Source organism: Apis dorsata, unplaced genomic scaffold (genome assembly GCF_000469605.1).
Source record: "Apis dorsata unplaced genomic scaffold, Apis dorsata 1.3 scaffold_256, whole genome shotgun sequence".
In the NCBI taxonomy this organism is placed as follows: domain Eukaryota; kingdom Metazoa; phylum Arthropoda; class Insecta; order Hymenoptera; family Apidae; genus Apis; species Apis dorsata.
The window spans coordinates 440,825-459,286 of record NW_006263534.1 but is presented as its reverse complement, the minus strand read 5'-3'; the positions used below and the strand labels follow the sequence as shown (position 1 = coordinate 459,286).

Here is an 18,462-nt window from a genome sequence, read left to right as displayed (position 1 = left end):
ATTTGAAGAACTTATTTTTTAAATTTAAAAATTAAGAATTATATTCTTACAAATTTAAAATACTTATATATATATATATATATATTATATATATATTATATTATACATATAAGTATTTTAAATAAATAAATAAATAAATATATATATATATATATAACAAAAAATAAAAAGTAAAAATACTTCTATAATATCTTGAGTTATATGTTCAGGTATAAGTTCCAATGTAGTAGTACTATATGGTAATCTTGTGCCCATACATGTATTCTTTTGCATCTCTACACATTTTGCATGCCTATGACAATTAAAGGAATCAGATGGTAATTCTCTTATAGGATACCTGCCCAGCAGGTAACTAGAATCCTTTATTCTATCTCTGGGACTTAGTTCTAAACTTTGTTTCCATGTTTCATTTTCGCCATTCAAATTAGTAGCAAATGCATGTGTTAGTTCTGATGATACTCGATGAAAAAGTATAAAATAAACCAAGAAAAATGTCATCTAAAAAAAATTAATAAAATTGAAATTATAATAAAATATATATAGCAGTATTTTTTTATAAAATTTCATATCAATGCAAAATTCTCCGATATACTATTAACATGTTATTATTAAAAAAAAAAAATCACATATATTGCATCGAAATAAACAATAAAAATATTTTAAGTAAAATTATATACCTTCAGATACATCCTTAAAACTATTGTTGTCTTCGGCGTATGGGTTTTGCCGATAATTCGATACTCTCACCACTAGGTGTCTACTTCTATCTCGCAAATAATTCTTCCAGTCTTCGTTTCTACAAATACAATTTTAAAATTCATCTCCCATGTGTGTATAGCAAGAACCATCGACTATATCCATACTAACGGATTCCCGGGCCAGTCACTATAGGCTAATTATTTCGTGGAGACTACTATATTCAGTCTTAGAGAAGCCCGCCCTCTTCGTTTCATTCGAACAAAGCGTGTCTTGCATCTTCTTCTATGCCCTGTGACAGTTGCATCCAGCATACGAACAGTTCGGACCACACAACACGTTACGTTCTCTGCAGGCCACCCACGACGAACTCGATGAACTTGCTCCATACCTCTTTCCGGTGTTTTGAATGCACGGCTGTATAAGAAGCTTTACAAATAACTCACCAGTGGCAGAACTATCATTAATGCGTGATGATGATCTGCGCATTCAACGCGGGAAATTTTAGAAATAATGAACAAATATTAACAATATATAATATTATATATAATAATTTTTATTAAAATTGTTATAATTATTATTCTATTATTATTTTTTATATTTAATAGTAATTATTTAATGATAATTTTATATATTATAAATTATTTTTAGTATATAGTATAAAAATTGTATAAATTTTAAATTATATAATAAAAATATTATGTTAAAATTAAGTTTAAATTTAGAAACGTAAAATAATATTCCTTCATAAAATTTTTTGTATATATATATTAATTACATCTAATTATTATTCAATAAGCTGCAAGATAAAACGCAAGTCGGTTCATTTACATAATTTACAATATAGATAACAATATATAATTTTTTTAATGAAATAAACAATGAAATTTTTATGTCATTAAGTATAATAAAAATATAATAAAAATATAATGTATATAATAATTTTGTATAAAATTTGATTATTTATCTGTCAATTATTTTTACTGGTGTCGACCTCTGTAACTATTTTCTTCGAACACAGATGTTATAGCATGTGAATTGTCAGAAGATAGTGGCATGTAAGATATTTTCGATGAATAGTTTATTTTTATGAATTTGATAAGTCCATATTACGATTAATATATATTCTATTTCGGTAACGACGTATTAACTCGTATTAACTTTATTGATTTTCTTTATTTGACTTTTATTTCAATGTAACAGGAAATATGATAATTGCCCCTATAGTTGATTAGCTGCTGGTGTTGATAATAACATGCTGTTAATATATGATAAGCCTGTGCCGTGTATGTCTGCATACAAGTTGGAATTAATAACAGCCGAACGATTTTTTGGCAGTCTACGATCAGTAGTTGATAATAAAATAATCCATAAAGTGACTGATGTGTCATAAAATAACCTGAAATTTTCGATTATTTCAATCTTTATTATTTACTTTAAATCATAGAGATAAGAAGGTAAGATTTTTCTTGAATTTTTTGTTAAATTAAAAATGAATAATTTTAGTGAAAAATTTAATATTTTTTATAAAATGCTTTATATTAGAATTCTTTTGCAGTTTAAAATGTTTAAAATCCTTTACTTGGAATTATATTTATTGCTTTTTGGAAATTGTATTGGTGATTATTCAGATTGGGATACAAAATGGCAAATATTGTGTCCTGGTTTATATCCCAGAGCTTTTACAAGTTATACACCCCATGGAAATCTTTCTAGTGGAATATATACCATGCAACCTCATTTAAGTAGTATGAAGCACTGTGTGGCAACATGTTGTACCAAAACCACATGTAATGTGGCTCTTATGCATAATGGTACTTGTTATCATGTGCAATGTGAAAGTTCCAAAATATGTATGCCTTTATATAGAAAAGATTTGGCAAATGAAAATCCTCCAAGTATGATTCTAGTTAAACCTGTGGAAGAAGATGAGATGTGGAGTGATTTATTAGATCAGATGAATGATGATACTGGGTGAGATTTCATATAGAATTTTTTATTATTATTTTATTTCATTAATATTTATTTTAATACTTGTAGAGGGTTTCTTATGGATGGTACAGAAGGAGATCATATTCTTTTTGGTGGATCAAGTTGTATTACTCAAACGAATTGTTTAGAACATGAAATTTGTGTGAAATCTGAAGATAAATCTGATATTGGAATTTGTCAATGTTCTACTGGATTTAAACGTAACATGGCAGGTAATTATATTATCATTTATTAAATATTTTGAAAATTTTTTAATTTATTTTTTAATTTTTAATTTACGATGATAAATTATAATAGGAATTTGCACTTTGATGGAAGACATAGAACTTGGTGTAACACCACAAATGAAAACACAAAATATAAAAGATTCGAGTACATCTATAAAACCACCAATAAAAAGGTTATTAGTCTCTGTTGTTTCAAAAGAAGTACGCTTACCAGAGAATGAAGTAACATTATCTGCCTATACTGTACCAGCAGAACAAAAAAATGAACATTATAATTATGCTTGGAGTCTTTTAAGTCAACCAGATGGTCATACTGGTATAATGACTAATCAAAATCGTATGACTGTAAAATTAAGTAACTTATCTGAGGGTTTATATACTTTTAAAGTAACAGTAAATGGTCCAAATGCCTATGGTGAAGCATATGCAAATGTTAGTGTTTTGCCACGTAAGTTCTTTTATTATATTTATATTTTTTTAAAATTTATAATTATTATAATTTCATAATTTGGTATTATTTATAGCTAAAAGAATAAATCAACCCCCTATTGCAATAATTTCACCTGCTTCGCAAGTTGTAAAATTACCAAATACGGGGGCTGTGTTAGACGGTTCGTCAAGTAAAGACGATGATCGTATTACTTCTTACCGTTGGGAATTACAACAAGGTCCTATTGGATATCATCCTAATCTAGTTGATACACCTACTTTACAATTAGATAATCTTATCCCTGGCAATTATACTTTTAAGTTAGTTATTGAGATTATTTTATTGTCTATTTTTAAAAATATTAAAAAGACAATATTAATTTTAAATTTTTTTTCAGATTAACAGTTGAAGATTCCAATCATATTACTAATTCTACGAGTGCTAATATAACAGTTTTAAAAGTAACTGATTATCCTCCTAGCGCAAATGCAGGCCAAGATATTATCATATATTTACCTCAAAATACATTAACACTTAATGGTAATTTAAGTACAGATGATCATGGAATAGCAAATTGGGAATGGACAAAAAGTCCTTCAGATCAAAACAAAGCAGTAGATATGCAAAATACGAGAACACCGTATTTACAATTATCTAATTTGGAAGAGGGAATGTATACATTTGTGTTAAAAGTAACAGATGATTCAGAACAATCTTCGATAGCCGAGATTCATGTATTTGTAAAACCACCAACTAATAAACCACCAAAAGGTAATTAAAGGATTTTTATTATTTTCATTTTTTAATGAAAAAATTGATTTTATATTATGTAATTTTAAATAGCTGATGCTGGCGAAGATATAACTATAGCGTTACCCGAAACAAAAACTATACTTGATGGTCGTAAAAGTAAAGATGATATTAAGATTGTATCATATCATTGGGAACAAATGAGGTAAATTTAAATTTATATGTATTAATTTATATATTAGTTGTTATATATATTTAATATTATATATTAATTATATATATATAGTTATTATTATTAATTATTATTATTTAATTATCTAATAATGCATTAATAATATTAAATTTTATTGAACAGTGGGCCAAATAAAGCTGAATTCTCAGCAATGAATGAATCAGTTACGAATATAACGAAATTAACAAAGGGTGATTACGAATTTAAGTTAACTGTAATTGACGATAATGGAAATAAAGATTCAGATGCTGTCAAAGTAAAAGTTACACAAAGTATGAATAGAATTTTATCCTATATTTTATAAATTAAATATTTATAATCATTAATTATAATTTAATTAACAAAAAATTAATTGTATAGATAAAAATGCTCCTCCAAAAGCAAATGCAGGTGGGGATCAAGTTGTTGTAGCACCTATTAGTGCATTAATTATTAATGGATCTCGATCAATTGACGATTTAAGAATTAGTGAATGGACTTGGACAAGAGATCCATCTAGTCTTGCTATAGGTACTATAGTTCAAAATACTGACAAATCGCCAATTTTAATGGTAATATTTAATAATAATATTTAATATACGTAAATATAAAAATTATAAATATTCATAAAGAGTATATTTAAATTTCATTTTTAGCTAACAGATATTGTGCCAGGTAGATATGTTTTCAGACTAAAAGTAATGGATGATCAAGGTCTTAATAGTGAGGATACTGTATCTGTGATAGTAAAACCAGGTAAGTGACTTAAGAAAAAAATAAAATAAAAAAAAATATATTTTAATAAAAATTTATTATTATATATATATTTTTTATAGATCCTCAATTATTGCATTTAGTTGAATTAACGTTGAATATTGGAGCAAATATGTTAACAGTATCGCAAAAAAATTCATTGGTATTAAAATTGCAAATGTTATTACGAGATGAAGCATCAATTATTGTTCGAAATTTAAGAGCAGAACCACATACTGGTAGAGCTGTTTTAATTTTTTATGTTGAAAAAAAAGGAAAAGTTACTATGCATGGACCAGAAGTAGTTAAACGATTAAAAGAAAAATTAAGACAAGATTCAGGTCTTCTTCAATTATCTGTGGCAAATATTGATACTGCTGTATGTCAAAATAATTGTTCAGGTAATGTTTTATATTATATATTATATTATAAATAATTTGTTATACAAAATTTATCCTTAATAAATAGGTCATGGAGTATGTGATCAAGAAACAAGATTATGTATGTGTGAAGCATTTTGGATGCAAAATTTAATACAGAAATATTTTGGTAATGGTGACTCTAATTGTGGTATGTTAAAATAAATACAATAATTTTGATATAAAAATATCAGTTGATACAAAATAAGCTAATTTGAAATCATATATTTTTTTCAGATTGGAGTATTCTTTACGTAATAATAGCATTACTGTCTCTAGTTGTGTGTTGGGTTGGTCTTATTTGGGGTCTTGTTTGTCTGTGTCAAAGAATATGTATAGGTAAACGTCGTTCACTTCGTACTAAGAAAAAACCACCACGATATTCTCTTTTGCAACCAGAACCAGAAGACGAAAGCAACACATGTATCATATCTTTTTTTTAATTAAATTTCAAAATAATGTTGATTAATAGAACTTTATGATTATTTTTTCTTATTATTTTTTTTTAGTTTCAACTCACAAAATGGTATTATCTGAATCAGATACGGATTCTGATGATGTCTTATTCGAACACCGCAAAGCGAAAAATAGCAGTCAAGTAAGAAATGGTAAATCTCGAAATGGCTTTATTAAAGTGGGTTCTAGAGTGAAAACATGAGGTAACAGCTACACTTGTTAGTGTTGAAATCAATCATTCTTTAAGTAAATTGTAATTTAATTATACATTTCAGGAATATATAAAATATAAAATCTCGTTAAACGACGCACATTCATATATGTTTGGCCAAAAAGAAAAACGAAAAAAAGCATAAAAAATACTAGTCAGTTACAGGGCTGTAATTTTAAGTATGTACTTAACAAGAAAAACATGATTTCTCAAACAGAAGTTGCCACTTGTAAAAAGAATTTAGACGTACTTAAGTATTGATTAGAGAAATAAGAAAACACACGTTCACTTCATTGCATCTTGTTTGATTTATTTGAAATAATATTTATTAATATCATGTATTTGTATTTGAAACTTATTATATATAATTATATATATATACTGCTCGTATAGATGCGAGCGGTACTATAGCACAATGATCAAATTTGATTTGATTACGGCCTTAGAAAATAATTGGAATTAATATTTATATAAAATAATCATTTCTTGTGTCCATATATCCCTTGTATGTAATATTTGCTCTTTAATATATATATCATCGATTTTATTTTTACACTGCATATGAATAAATAATAAAATTTATTGTCTATATAGTTAAAGTAGTAATTAATTTCATTTTTTTTTAATTAAAATTGTATTTAAATATTTTTTAGCAATTATTTTTTATTTTTACATTTTATATCTCATTATAATTATAAGTATATATAATTTAAATAACAAGAAATAATTTTAAGTTTAATATAAAGCTATGATTTAGTTTTGCCTGCACTTGCTTAATGTTATTTTTAACTCGTTACGCTATAGTAAGCGCGAAGTAGTGCAAAAGATACTACGAATTTATTCGTAAGTTTTTACTTGCTTTTTTATTAAATAATCTATTGAAAATTTAATTTTATTAATTAATAAATTTAATGATGTTTATGGACTTCGTTAAGTGTTCGAAATATAAATTTATAAAGAGTTGTTGCAGCAAAAAGTCGTCAATGAATGGTGATAATGAAAGTAATGATTTTCATAATAAAAATTACATGTTTCTTGAGCAAAAAAATAATTTTCAAACTATTAATTCCGTTATTAATGTAAAATCATTATATTCTGTTAAAAATAAATGGTAAATTTTATTTTTGATATTATTTAAAAAATTAATAAATTGATAAAAAATATTTATAATTATTTATAAAAATTTATAATTTTTTATAAGAAAAGCTAATTTTAATTTAGCTTAATTTTGTTTATTTAGTTATGATAATTATTCAAAGTTGCATTTATCATGGACAAATAAAACAAATTCTATACATCAATTTTTTAAATTACCTTATGATATGAAAATTCAAATAAGTGATCAAAATACATAAGATAAAACTTTTTCTTTCCTGGAAGAAAATAAAGATTTTCAATGTCCTAGATGTAATCAAAGTATGCAAGAACCTAGATTATTTCCTTGCTTGCATCCTATATGTTCATCATGTGTTTCAAAGTTAATGAATATATGTAAGTGATTTAAAATTAGAATTTTAATTTAATTTTTTAAAAATGTAATTGATTTTATAATATATTTTTTTATATTTATAGCATTTTCTAAATTTTCAAAAGATATTACAATCCAAAATTTTCAATTGAAAACTAGTGAAAGTAATTATTATGAAACTTGTCCTTTGTGTGATTTTCAATTACCAAATGCTAATTCGGTAATTCCACCTCCACATTATATCCTTCAACATCGTTTAATAATGAATGCTATCCATTCTAAATTTGCAAATAAAATACTTTGTGATATTTGCAAAGATGAAATTGTTGTAAGCATTAATTAATAAGGAATATAAGCATCATTTCAAAAAAAATTTAAATATTTTATAAATATATTATTTTTAATATAATTTTTTTTAAGGCAATGGTTCAGTGTTCCACATGTTTTCACAATTTTTGTTTAGATTGTGATATAGAACATTAACAACAAATTACAATGGAATTAAAACCACTAAAACATTCATTAAGACCGTTATGGGAAGCTACAAAAGTATGACGTACTGTACTTTGTCAGAAACATCCTACATATGCCTTACATTTTTATTGTATTGCATGTCAACAGGTTTATAATTTGCTCTTTTAGTTAATATTTTTCTATTTAATGAATATCATTTTTTAAGTATATTTTTCAGGTATCCTGTGAAGAATGCATATGGAGCATTCAACACAGAGGTCATGCAAGTGAAAATGCTATTGAAGCTGCAAAACAAGTTATTTGGTACTTAACAAAAATGCTTCAAAAAGCAAAAATACTTTTAAATATGCTTTTAATCCAATATGATCAAGATGCATTTTTAAATACTTCTGAAGAAATAAATAATATTTTCATTTCAATGAATTATAGGTATATCAAATATAATAATTTTTTTTATAATTATTTATTAGATAAAATAATATATTATTGTATATATAATAATATTGTATATATAATATACAAATATTATAAATATTTTAAAATTAAATGTATATTATCATAATAAGAAAATTTTAAACATGTATATAGTTTGTAATATAAATTGTCATGTGATGATTATAAAAAAACTAAAAAATTTGATCAAAAATATTTTGAAACTGTCATTTGAGGTACAATTTACTATAATACTGTAAAATATTATATTATATTATAAATTTACTATAAGATATTATAATTTATATTATATTTATATTATAGATATAAAATAAAATATAAAAACCTACAATGAAAATAAAATCTCATTATATAATTTTATATTATATTTATATATTATATGTAAATACTTATGCATAAAAATAATAAAATATACTCATTAGAATATAAAATAAAATAATATATATTTATATATATTTATATTTATTTTTAAATTAATAACATTAAAATAACAATTGATATTTCTGAAAACTTAAACAACATCCATAACAAAAGATTGATCCACAGCAAAACCAATGGTGTATACCAGGATGACCATGTCCACAGCCTCTATATCCACCTTTAATTAAATTATATTTTATATTATAATAGATAATAGCATATAATAAAATTATTCAAAGAATATATGTTACCAGGCATAATCTTCACATCCGCAAATAACTTCTTTCTTACCACCACTTGAACAAAATGTATAACAATGATAGATACCAATATGAGATCTAAATGTGTTCCTTATATCTTCACAGGAATTTTCTGCAAAGTTATTTTTACTCAAAAAAGAAAAATAAATAATATCTTTATGTAATAATATCTTTATGATTGAATGAATATTTACCTAATACATTATTACAAATTCCTAAAGTTTTTAATCTTTTTATTATTATGTTAGCAAGACTCAATATTTCTATATCTGAACCATCTGCAAGTAATTCATTTGTAAAAGAAATAGCATCAAGAAGTTGTTTTGCTCTTTTTAATCTATTAAATTCTTGAATTCTTTTATATGCCTCTCTAGTATGTGATACTGTTGTATTGCAATTCTTTAATTTTGTTTCATCATTGAAAGTTTTATCGAAATATTTAATTAGATTAAATAATATCAATACTTGTAGCTTAAGTTATATTATATAATTATATTATATAGTCAATATCATTTTAAATTTTCCAAATATATATATATAAATAACGATATTATATAAATCTATATTATTAAAATAATATTTGTCATGTGATGAATGTTTAATAAAATTCTTTATTTACATAAAATAATATATTATTTATAGTTTTATACTGTCATTTGAAGTTCAAATATATTATATTTATATTAATATATATATTTCAATAAAATATATTTTCATGAGTTTCAAAGTTATTATTTCTTACGCATAATTACATACACGAATACAATTATATTCTATTATAATTTTATAATTAATACCGTCGTTTTTCACAATTATTAATTTGAATTCCTGTAACATCTTAAAATATATATATATATGTCAGAAGATATTAAAATAAATCCATATTTTATGAAACAGAAATATATTTTATATGCAATATAATCTTTGAATGTTAGGTTAAAACAATACTTTTCTCAAAATATATTTGAAACATAATTATTTTAAATAAAATATTCATTACTTCAATCTATAGGAATTATTTTATAATTTATAATTTATATTCATATATATTCAAAAATATAAATTGTTTTTCACGAAAAAATTATACGAGCATATACTCTAACATTTAAAACAACAAAATTATATAAGTTTTTATAAAGTAAATTATTTAATTTAAATTTATATAAAAAAATGTTAATATAAATAATTTAATATAAGATAGATTAATTATTTTTTTTTNTAAAATATGAATTCATGATTATAATTTTAAAATTTTTGTAACTAATCTTATATTCTTTTATGATTAAAAAATAAATGAATAATTATTTTATAAAATATTATTTTTCGTTAGATTAATATTAAGCAATATTAAATAAATCTAAGCACATAAAATATTTCGTTTTATTATTATTATTTATAATTGTTTGCAATTATAAAATAATTGATAAAATTTATAATCCATAAAATTAAAAATACATACATATATTATATACGTATATATGTTTAATATTAAACATATATACATATAATATTAAAAATAATATGTACTATGTTTACTAATAAAAATAATTAAGAATAATAAGGTACAAGTGTTTTTAATCCTAATATTTTGGAATATTAAGTTACTACTAATTTTTGTATTTTAAAATAAATATAATCATAAATTTAATAAAAAAAATTATTATACACTACAATTAAGTGCAACTCCTAGAAAATCTTCAAATCCAATAGTGATTACTCCTGTTTGTTCATTATCCCTTATTCGAAAAGCATCTGAAAAAAGAAGTTAAAAACAATAATATATAAATTAATTTAATAATATGTACATAAAGTTTAATATTTAACATTTTTATTATTTTAATTTTTTTATTTATTTTTAAATATTTATTTACCTGTAAATCTCTGAATTTGAACACATAATACAATAAATTGATCTATAGTGATATGAGAATGACTAATAGGATCACTTTTTTTTATTAAAAATGAAATGAATTTTGGACTTAGTCTATATCCCATTTGAGTTAAAGCTGCACTTAATTCATTTTCTTGTATACTTCCAGAATTATCATGATCAAAACCACGAAAGACACCTAGCCATGCATTAATATAATTATAAAGAGCTTGAAATTCAAGTAAATCTATTGTACCATTTTTTTCCTTATCAAACATTCCTATAAGAAAAAATTGTCTAATAAATTATAATGAGTTTTAAGAATATATAATATAATATACATACCTATCATAAGTCTACATGCTGTATCTGAAAATGTACCCCCTTGTCCATTTGCCAATGCAGATTTTAATTCTATAGCTGTGATTTTTCCACTGCCATCTCTATCAACAGTACCAAACCATTGTTGTACTTCTGGACTTATTTGTGTTTCAGGATTAGTTGAACCATACATTGTATTCTAAAAATTGATAATATTCACTTTAAAATAATAAAATATGAATTTTTTATTTATTCATAGAATATGTTTCAATGTATAAAATATATTAATTGAAATATAATTACTGGATATGCCATGACTAGTGTTTACTAATTGTTAAACAGTATTATTTGTAAGATGTATTTAATATTGTAATATCATACTATAGGACTACACAATTACAGTATAAAGTATAGATATATACATATATGTATGATCTATTATACATGTTACATAGATAAGTAGTCATTCATACGATTCGAATAATACTTCATTAATTTTTTTATATTTAAAATAGTGTTTGTGTATATATATATGTTTCATATAAAATAAAAAATATATTTTATTTTATAATGTTTTATTGTAATAAAATTAATAATTTTTATAGTAACGCGCTAAAATGACAGTGCCATCTTACGCATTGTTTTGTATCTAATACGATCGTGTACACATACAGAGAGTAGGATATTCTCTAGTATTCGCTTTTGCTTGCTTTTCTGACAGTAGTATTAGATAGGAAAAGGACGACTGTTGAACATTATTTTAATCTTTGTTAATAAGTAACTGATTTTGATCTCACAATGGACGATTTACAGAATTATAAACTGCAGCTTCAACAGGTGAGATTTTTATATTTAACCTATCACAAAGAATGGAATGACGAGTCCATTTTTGGTAATCTCTTTTTTGTTTATGACATCAAAACATGAAATAAAGTTTATATTTTATTCTATTTTATTATTTTAGGTAGAAGCTGCACTTACTACGGATCCTAGTAATGAAGAACTTCTTAAACTAAAAATTGATCTTGAAGAAGTAATAGAGTTGACACATGATTTAATTAAATCACAACAACAAGAAAAAAGGCAAGCCAATGGTATGGATGCTAAAGATCCTATTTTACTTGCAGTTTTGGCTAATAAGTGGAAGGTTGGTGATCAGTGCATGGCACCTTGGAGTGAGGATGGCAAGTAAGTTAAGTTATAATTTATATATATATTTTTGATAAATTAACAGTTATTTATTCTTAATTAATACAATCTTAATTAATAAATATAATCAATAAATGAATGTGTTTATGATAATGACATGTATTTTTATTACATTTTTCTAGATATTATGAGGCAACTATAGATGCAATAAGTGAAGATGGTGTTGTTAATATAACTTTTAATGAATATAAAAATACAGATGTCACTATGCTTAGTCAGTTAAAGTCTGTAGCTAAAAGGCCAGCATCAGATTGGGCAGATCAAAAATCAAAGTGAGTTGACAAGCATTTATTTATTTTATTTATCAATAGTCATTATTAACATGACCCTTCCCCTGCAATTTTAAGCACATATCAGTTTTTTGGAGAACATTGCGGGATAAGTTTTATAAGAAACAATGATTACTAATTGTTCATTTTTCTCCTTATTCCTTAATTCCCAATTGGCCACGATATTCACTCCACTGTTTGGTGTGCTTCGATCTGAAATTCCATTATTGTTCATTTGTCTCTTGGTGTCGCACTGTTGTACATCGCCGGAATCCAGGAAAAGGTAACAAGAAATAATAGATTTTTGTTGAATTTCTTTTTTTATTCTTTTTATTGTACGTGATTTTTAAATAATATAATATTTCACATTTAAATATGAATAAAATAATAAGGTATTATAATAAGAATACAATGATAAAGTTTATTAATTTATAAAATGAATAATCATAAGTAAATTTTTAATTATAATTTATATTAATAAATTTGTAGGTGAAATAAAACTATTTCCATTTCATCATTATTCTTATAAATATTATTCTTTCTGAAATAATAGCAATAGCAATCACTATTTTTATGTTATTTAATCAAACTATACACTTTTATATATAATGAATTTTACAATACATAATATTAATAATATTAACAGCAATATTAATATATTAATAGAATTTATTACAGCTATATCTTTTATGTTTTGTAAATTTTAAAAAAAATTTTATATGGATATATTCTGATACATTTATTTTTAGTAGTTAACTTCATGAATGATGGGCTTATTAATTTACAGAAAAATGCAAGCCGCTGCAGTAGCAGGCTCAGATCCTAATAAACAAAGGGAATATTTAAAGAAAAAGAAACAAAGAAAACTCCAACGATTTAAAGAACTTGAAGAGGAACGTGAAATGGAAAAAAATAAATGGCTAGCATTTACAAATAAGGTATTATTAATAAATAATTGAAATTTTCAATTACAAATTTCTAAATTATTAATTTGTTGTATTTTTTAATGTAGTCTTCAAAAAAAGGTGTAATTAAAAAAAGTATATTTGCAACGCCAGAAAATGTGAATGGTCGAGTCGGAATTGGTACTTGTGGCGTAAGCGGTCGAGAAATGACTAAATTTAGTAATGGTGAAAAATGGAGAAGAGGAGCATGAATGCTATTGTAAATATGAAATTTAATATTTCGTGAGATAGAACTATCGATTATTGTTATTATTACACTGAATTCAGTTTTGAAAAAGCTGAATATGTATGTTTTGTGTTGCAAGAATGTTTCTGAGTATATGAATGAAGTGTGTTTAGCGGTATTCATAGATTGTACGTAGATATTATGTTATGAATGAACAATGACCTCAAGTATCTGGAAGGTATTTGGATTTTCTACCTTTATGAAATGAATGATTGACGTGAATGAGTGTATTTCTAGATCAATACATTTATGTGGATATGATTTGTTTATAATCTGTAATGAATACGAATAAATGTATATTTTAAAGTCAGATAATGAAATTTTGAAATTATTTATTAAATCCTTTTATAGAAGATTATTTTAAAATTTCTAAATATATAAGTTATTTTTTGAATATTTGAATAATTATAAAATTATTTAATTGATAAATTTTTTGTGATTAAATAAATTATTTTTTATTTTGAAGCAATTAAAATGACAAATTAAATAGTATTATAATACGTTATAAAGATAAACTAATTACATCCTATACTATGCTTAAATAATTAAGTAAATATATATATAGTTTATGTCGTTAAAGAAATCAAAAATGGTCGCTCTGTTGTGGAATAACACGTCACCAGTAGGTGATATATTTGAGATGATAAGATTAATATAAGAAGTTGATAAATTGGAAAAAATGAATATATTAAAATACTATATTATAGTGGAAACTTGTAATAACTGTTGCTTTGTTTAAAATACTAGAAACTTATTCTAACCTATTTAAGAAAAAATCATCAATAAACATTAAGTATATTTAATATTTTTTTTTTCATTATGATAATATGATTATATCATTTAAGTTATATTAGTTGTTGATTTATTTGAAAATATTAAATAGTATATATTTTCATAAATGATGATATAGAAATGAATCTTCAAGAACAATTTTTTATGTGCCTGTCAATTTTTTATTTAAGACTTTTAGAAAATTAAAATTGATTGAAAGCAAAAAGACTGATTTAATTGTTAATAAAAATTAATTAATTATTTTATAAAAATAAAATATTTATCTACAAGAAGATATGGAGTCAAATGAAAATAAATTATCAAATGGAGATGTTATAAACAATAAAGATATCGATTGGTCTAAATATGGATTACACAATAATATAGAAAGTCAAAAAAATAATGAAACACAAAGAAATAATAGACAATATGAAGAATTTGGATCTGAAATGTATCAAACTGGAGCAAATGAATTATTTGCTCAAGAATATGTAATTAAAATAAGATAAAATATTAAAATAAGTAATTAAAATAAGAAAATATGTGATTTGATTTAAAACTTTTATTTTTTAGAGTGCTGATCCTTGGTGGAAATCAAATTTTTTTATTTCTCAGCCTGTATTATTTGGAACATGGGATGGAGTTTTTACATCTTGTTTAATTAACATTTTTGGAGTTATTGTCTTTTTAAGATCAGGATGGATAGTAGGTCAAGCTGGTTCTTTCAATGCTGTATTAATAATTTTATGTACAGGTAATAACAATGGTTTCTATATGTCAATGATAGTTAATTTTAAATATTTGAAAAAATTTGATGATTTATTTTAGTATGCATTGCATTGGTAACAGTATTATCTGCTGTGGGAATATGTGAAAGATGCCGTGTAGAAAGTGGTGGAGTTTATTTTTTATTATCACATGTGTTAGGATCAAGATTTGGTGGATCTATTGGATTATTATATTGTTTTGGACAGGTATGTGAAATAGTTATTATATAATAATAATAATAATAATAATAATAACAATAATAATAATAATAAAAGTAATAATAATTTTAGAATATTACTTAAAAATTTTTTTTAGGCGGTGGGTTGTGCTCTAAATGTCCTAGGATTTGGAGAATCTATGGCTGGTCTTGTGGGTTTAGAGTCTGCATGGGCAGAAAGAGGTTTTGCTTGTGCTGCTGTTATTTTATTATCTATTATTAATATTGCTGGTGTCAAATGGGTCATAAAACTTCAATTTATTTTATTATTAATTTTATTGCTTGCTGGTGTAGATTTTATGGTTGGAAGTTTTACTCACATAAATGTTGGTAAGATAAGATAATCTGTTAAACTTATATATTATATATATTTCTATTATTATTTTGGATATATATATAATGCTATACAAATTATAGAAGCTGGTTTTGAAGGTTGGTTATCAGGAAATTTAAAAAATAATACTTTTACCAACTATCAGGATGGATATAGTTGGTTTACAGTTTTTGGTGTATTTTTTCCTACAGTAACCGGTGTTTTAGCTGGTATTAATATGAGTGGAGATTTAAAACATCCATCTACTGATATTCCTAATGGCACATTGGCAGCTGTGGGAACTGGGTAAAAAATAGTTTGAAAATATTTATATTACATTCATCATTAAAAAATTAATTACAATTCTGTAATTTAATTTCAGAACATTTTTATATTTATGTTTTTCAATATTTCTCGCGGCAACTTGTACTCGAAAAGCACTACTTACGAATTTTATGATTGCATCAACAGTATCAGCAATTTCAGTATTGCTACTAGCAGGTCTTTATGTTTCATCATTTAGCAGCTGTTTGGGTGCAATGTATGGTACACCTCGAGTTCTTCAATCTATTGCTAGTCAAAATGTTTTACCAGGAATTAGTTGTTTGCAAAGAGGAGTAAGTGTAACAAGAAAACTTTTATTATTTAAATTATTTATGATTATGATACTAAAATAATTTTGATAAATTTTAGAAAGGACCAAATAAGGTACCTGTATATGCAATGTTAGTTGTTGCTGTTGTTACATTGACTTTTATTATTACCGGTCAAATTAACACACTTGCACCAATTGTTACTATGCCTTTTCTTCTAACTTACGCATGCTTGGATTATGCATATTTTGCTCTTGCACAAACATTTGATATACAATTGTCTAGAGAACAAAGATTTCGAACACAATCTCCAACATTTGATCGTGATTATGGTTCTGCAAGTAGAAATAATTCGATAACGGACACAGATAACGATTTAGATAATTTATTCCCTGAACGAATAAGACATAAAAATCTAATCGTAAGTATAGATAATTGTTTCATTTATTATTGATGAGAAAAGTAATAGTATTTTATTCATTATTTTCAGAGAAATCCTAGTCTTTCTGAAAATAATGTTTATATAGATTCTTCACCAAGTATCGATGAAAATGGCAGTGGAACTGATACTTCAGAACGAAAAATTCATATTCATAATAAATTAGGAAATTGGTATAGTCCTTTATGTAATAGATGGTTTTCATTATTAGGTGTAAGTCTTTTTTTATTATTATTATTAAATTAATGATATTTTTTAATATAATTAATGTAATAATATAATTATATAAATTTAATATGGATTTATTTTATAGTGTCTTATAAAATTACTTATTATGTTTCTTGTTCATTGGAGCTATGCTATTGCTAATATTGTTGTCGTTTTTCTCGTTTGGAGTTACATTGGCCATGCTAATCCTGCAGTTAAACCAGGTGTTTCATCTGAATTTAAATTATTTAAATGGTTGAAAATGTTGTTGTTAAGGATTATGGGGTAATTTTTATTATTGTTACAATTTTTTTTCTTGATGTATATAATGTATATTGATTTTAATGAAATGTTATTTATAAATTTTAGAAGAAAAGTTTATGATTATGAACAAATTGTCGTTACACCCGTGCATCCTGGTGTTGAAACTTGTTCAGCTCAGTTAAATGAAGAAAACGAAGATTTTGCTGGAAGGAGAAGATATCATCAAACAGCTACTGTGACGGGACAATGTGTCAGTATTGATTGAATATTTGCAGGATAATTAGGCAAAATTTCAAATGGAAATCAGATATAAATTATTTGAACAGAAGGAATTGTATAGGAATCATATTATAAAATATCATATTTTAAAATAGAATGAAATAAGAAGAAGAGCATTGTAATTTACAATATTATTGACCGCACAAAACTAGTCTAGTTAAGAACATTTCATATCTTAGGTAAAAAAAATTTTTTATAAAATACCATCACAACCTGATAGCCTTAACAGTAATAATAATTAAATAAAAAGAAAAAAGAAATATGCTATGTCACGAGAATAATAAATGAACAAAGTCACATGACTTTTCGTACTAGTTTAGTAAATTATATTAGACAATTGAAATGCCATACTGCCAGAAGCATTTCTAAAATGGAGGGTCCATATATTCAGTGAATTATTTTAAGAAATATTTCTTATGATGTGAGATTATTTATTCTTTATAGATTTTATAATTTGTAGTTAAACATAATATTCTATGTATCATTGAAGATATCGAAAGATAATGTTGGATATCAAACTATTTATAATAT

General features: G+C 24.0%; 6 protein-coding genes and 1 long non-coding RNA gene across 13 annotated transcripts in view; 4 read left to right on the top strand and 3 right to left on the bottom strand.

Annotated features, from left to right (window-relative positions):
* Positions 1–1,206, bottom strand: part of LOC102673292 (protein smoothened) — a 4,687-nt gene extending 3,481 nt beyond the window's left edge. The window contains exons 1-3 of one of the 2 annotated variants that reach the window (XM_006616233.2): positions 868–1,206; positions 678–796; positions 181–498 (exon numbers count right to left, since the gene is read on the bottom strand). In XM_006616233.2, coding sequence (XP_006616296.1) covers positions 181–498; positions 678–689 — 330 coding nt within the window. In that variant the 5' untranslated portion in view covers positions 690–796; positions 868–1,206. Of the gene's footprint in view, positions 1–180; positions 499–677 lie in introns of both variants that reach the window. The other variant, XM_006616232.2, reaches the window with a different exon arrangement.
* A 460-nt stretch (positions 1,207–1,666) lies between these two features.
* On the top strand, positions 1,667–6,736 carry LOC102673067 (dyslexia-associated protein KIAA0319-like protein). Of its 4 annotated transcripts, none has more exons than XM_006616231.2 (16): positions 1,667–1,754; positions 1,900–2,153; positions 2,255–2,670; positions 2,737–2,900; positions 2,986–3,363; positions 3,440–3,665; positions 3,743–4,116; positions 4,189–4,300; positions 4,451–4,599; positions 4,688–4,878; positions 4,963–5,062; positions 5,143–5,460; positions 5,528–5,629; positions 5,716–5,901; positions 5,988–6,137; positions 6,210–6,736. In XM_006616231.2, exons 3-15 carry the CDS (start codon positions 2,261–2,263, stop codon positions 6,134–6,136), a joined length of 2,859 nt encoding a protein of 952 aa, XP_006616294.1. In that variant the 5' UTR covers positions 1,667–1,754; positions 1,900–2,153; positions 2,255–2,260; the 3' UTR covers position 6,137; positions 6,210–6,736. The 4 variants fall into 4 exon arrangements, with proteins under 4 accessions (XP_006616294.1, XP_031366574.1, XP_006616293.1 ...); XM_031510715.1 differs by lacking the exon at positions 1,667–1,754 and adding an exon at positions 1,815–1,831; XM_031510714.1 differs by having other exon boundaries at positions 1,691–2,153.
* Positions 6,737–6,819: 83 nt separating this feature from the next.
* LOC102672942 (tripartite motif-containing protein 45-like) lies at positions 6,820–8,535 on the top strand (the record flags this gene model as incomplete). The annotated part of the gene is given in 5 exon segments (XM_031510716.1): positions 6,820–7,256; positions 7,386–7,636; positions 7,718–7,941; positions 8,034–8,234; positions 8,305–8,535. Coding segments are annotated over 5 exon segments (1,107 nt in total), but the record flags the coding sequence as incomplete, so codon positions are not given.
* A 453-nt stretch (positions 8,536–8,988) lies between these two features.
* Positions 8,989–9,729, bottom strand: LOC102672844. The gene is made up of 3 exons (XR_421851.2): positions 9,415–9,729; positions 9,212–9,332; positions 8,989–9,138 (listed from the first exon to the last, which is right to left on the bottom strand). It is a non-coding gene; the product is annotated as an uncharacterized LOC102672844 (long non-coding RNA).
* A 1,060-nt stretch (positions 9,730–10,789) lies between these two features.
* Positions 10,790–11,844, bottom strand: LOC102672534 (peflin). Of its 2 annotated transcripts, none has more exons than XM_006616227.2 (4): positions 11,715–11,844; positions 11,436–11,610; positions 11,092–11,370; positions 10,790–10,972 (listed from the first exon to the last, which is right to left on the bottom strand). In XM_006616227.2, the coding sequence occupies exons 1-4, from the start codon at positions 11,724–11,726 to the stop codon at positions 10,881–10,883; spliced, it is 558 nt and encodes a 185-aa protein (XP_006616290.1). In that variant the 5' UTR covers positions 11,727–11,844; the 3' UTR covers positions 10,790–10,880. The 2 variants fall into 2 exon arrangements, with proteins under 2 accessions (XP_006616290.1, XP_006616292.1); XM_006616229.2 differs by having other exon boundaries at positions 11,744–11,809.
* Positions 11,845–12,013: 169 nt separating this feature from the next.
* On the top strand, positions 12,014–14,396 carry LOC102672300 (survival of motor neuron-related-splicing factor 30). Of its 2 annotated transcripts, XM_006616225.2 has the most exons (6): positions 12,014–12,248; positions 12,376–12,599; positions 12,743–12,892; positions 13,167–13,172; positions 13,677–13,827; positions 13,902–14,396. In XM_006616225.2, exons 1-6 carry the CDS (start codon positions 12,210–12,212, stop codon positions 14,043–14,045), a joined length of 714 nt encoding a protein of 237 aa, XP_006616288.1. In that variant the 5' UTR covers positions 12,014–12,209; the 3' UTR covers positions 14,046–14,396. The 2 variants fall into 2 exon arrangements, with proteins under 2 accessions (XP_006616288.1, XP_006616289.1); XM_006616226.2 differs by lacking the exon at positions 13,167–13,172.
* A 248-nt stretch (positions 14,397–14,644) lies between these two features.
* Positions 14,645–18,233, top strand: LOC102672155 (solute carrier family 12 member 8). The gene is made up of 10 exons (XM_006616224.2): positions 14,645–15,342; positions 15,425–15,605; positions 15,680–15,825; positions 15,935–16,166; positions 16,254–16,455; positions 16,532–16,766; positions 16,843–17,163; positions 17,233–17,394; positions 17,495–17,673; positions 17,758–18,233. Exons 1-10 carry the CDS (start codon positions 15,148–15,150, stop codon positions 17,915–17,917), a joined length of 2,013 nt encoding a protein of 670 aa, XP_006616287.1. The 5' UTR covers positions 14,645–15,147; the 3' UTR covers positions 17,918–18,233.
* The last annotated feature ends 229 nt before the right edge of the window (positions 18,234–18,462 follow it).

Excerpts from the sequence above, each read along its gene's own strand:
- LOC102672155 (XM_006616224.2), top strand. The coding sequence starts at position 15,148 with ATGGAGTCAAATGAAAATAAATTATCAAATGGAGATGTTATAAACAAT. Across the intron at positions 15,826-15,934 it reads TATTATATTGTTTTGGACAG|GCGGTGGGTTGTGCTCTAAA; the intron begins GTATGTGAAATA and ends AATTTTTTTTAG. Across the intron at positions 17,395-17,494 it reads GATGGTTTTCATTATTAGGT|TGTCTTATAAAATTACTTAT; the intron begins GTAAGTCTTTTT and ends TTTATTTTATAG.
- LOC102672534 (XM_006616227.2), bottom strand. Across the intron at positions 11,371-11,435 it reads AGCATGTAGACTTATGATAG|GAATGTTTGATAAGGAAAAA; the intron begins GTATGTATATTA and ends TTTTTCTTATAG. Across the intron at positions 10,973-11,091 it reads TCAAATTCAGAGATTTACAG|ATGCTTTTCGAATAAGGGAT; the intron begins GTAAATAAATAT and ends TTCTTTTTTCAG.
- LOC102673067 (XM_006616231.2), top strand. The coding sequence starts at position 2,261 with ATGTTTAAAATCCTTTACTTGGAATTATATTTATTGCTTTTTGGAAAT. Across the intron at positions 5,063-5,142 it reads ATCTGTGATAGTAAAACCAG|ATCCTCAATTATTGCATTTA; the intron begins GTAAGTGACTTA and ends TATTTTTTATAG. Across the intron at positions 5,461-5,527 it reads ATGTCAAAATAATTGTTCAG|GTCATGGAGTATGTGATCAA; the intron begins GTAATGTTTTAT and ends CTTAATAAATAG.
- LOC102672300 (XM_006616225.2), top strand. The coding sequence starts at position 12,210 with ATGGACGATTTACAGAATTATAAACTGCAGCTTCAACAG. Across the intron at positions 12,249-12,375 it reads ATAAACTGCAGCTTCAACAG|GTAGAAGCTGCACTTACTAC; the intron begins GTGAGATTTTTA and ends TTATTATTTTAG. Across the intron at positions 13,828-13,901 it reads GGCTAGCATTTACAAATAAG|TCTTCAAAAAAAGGTGTAAT; the intron begins GTATTATTAATA and ends TTTTTAATGTAG.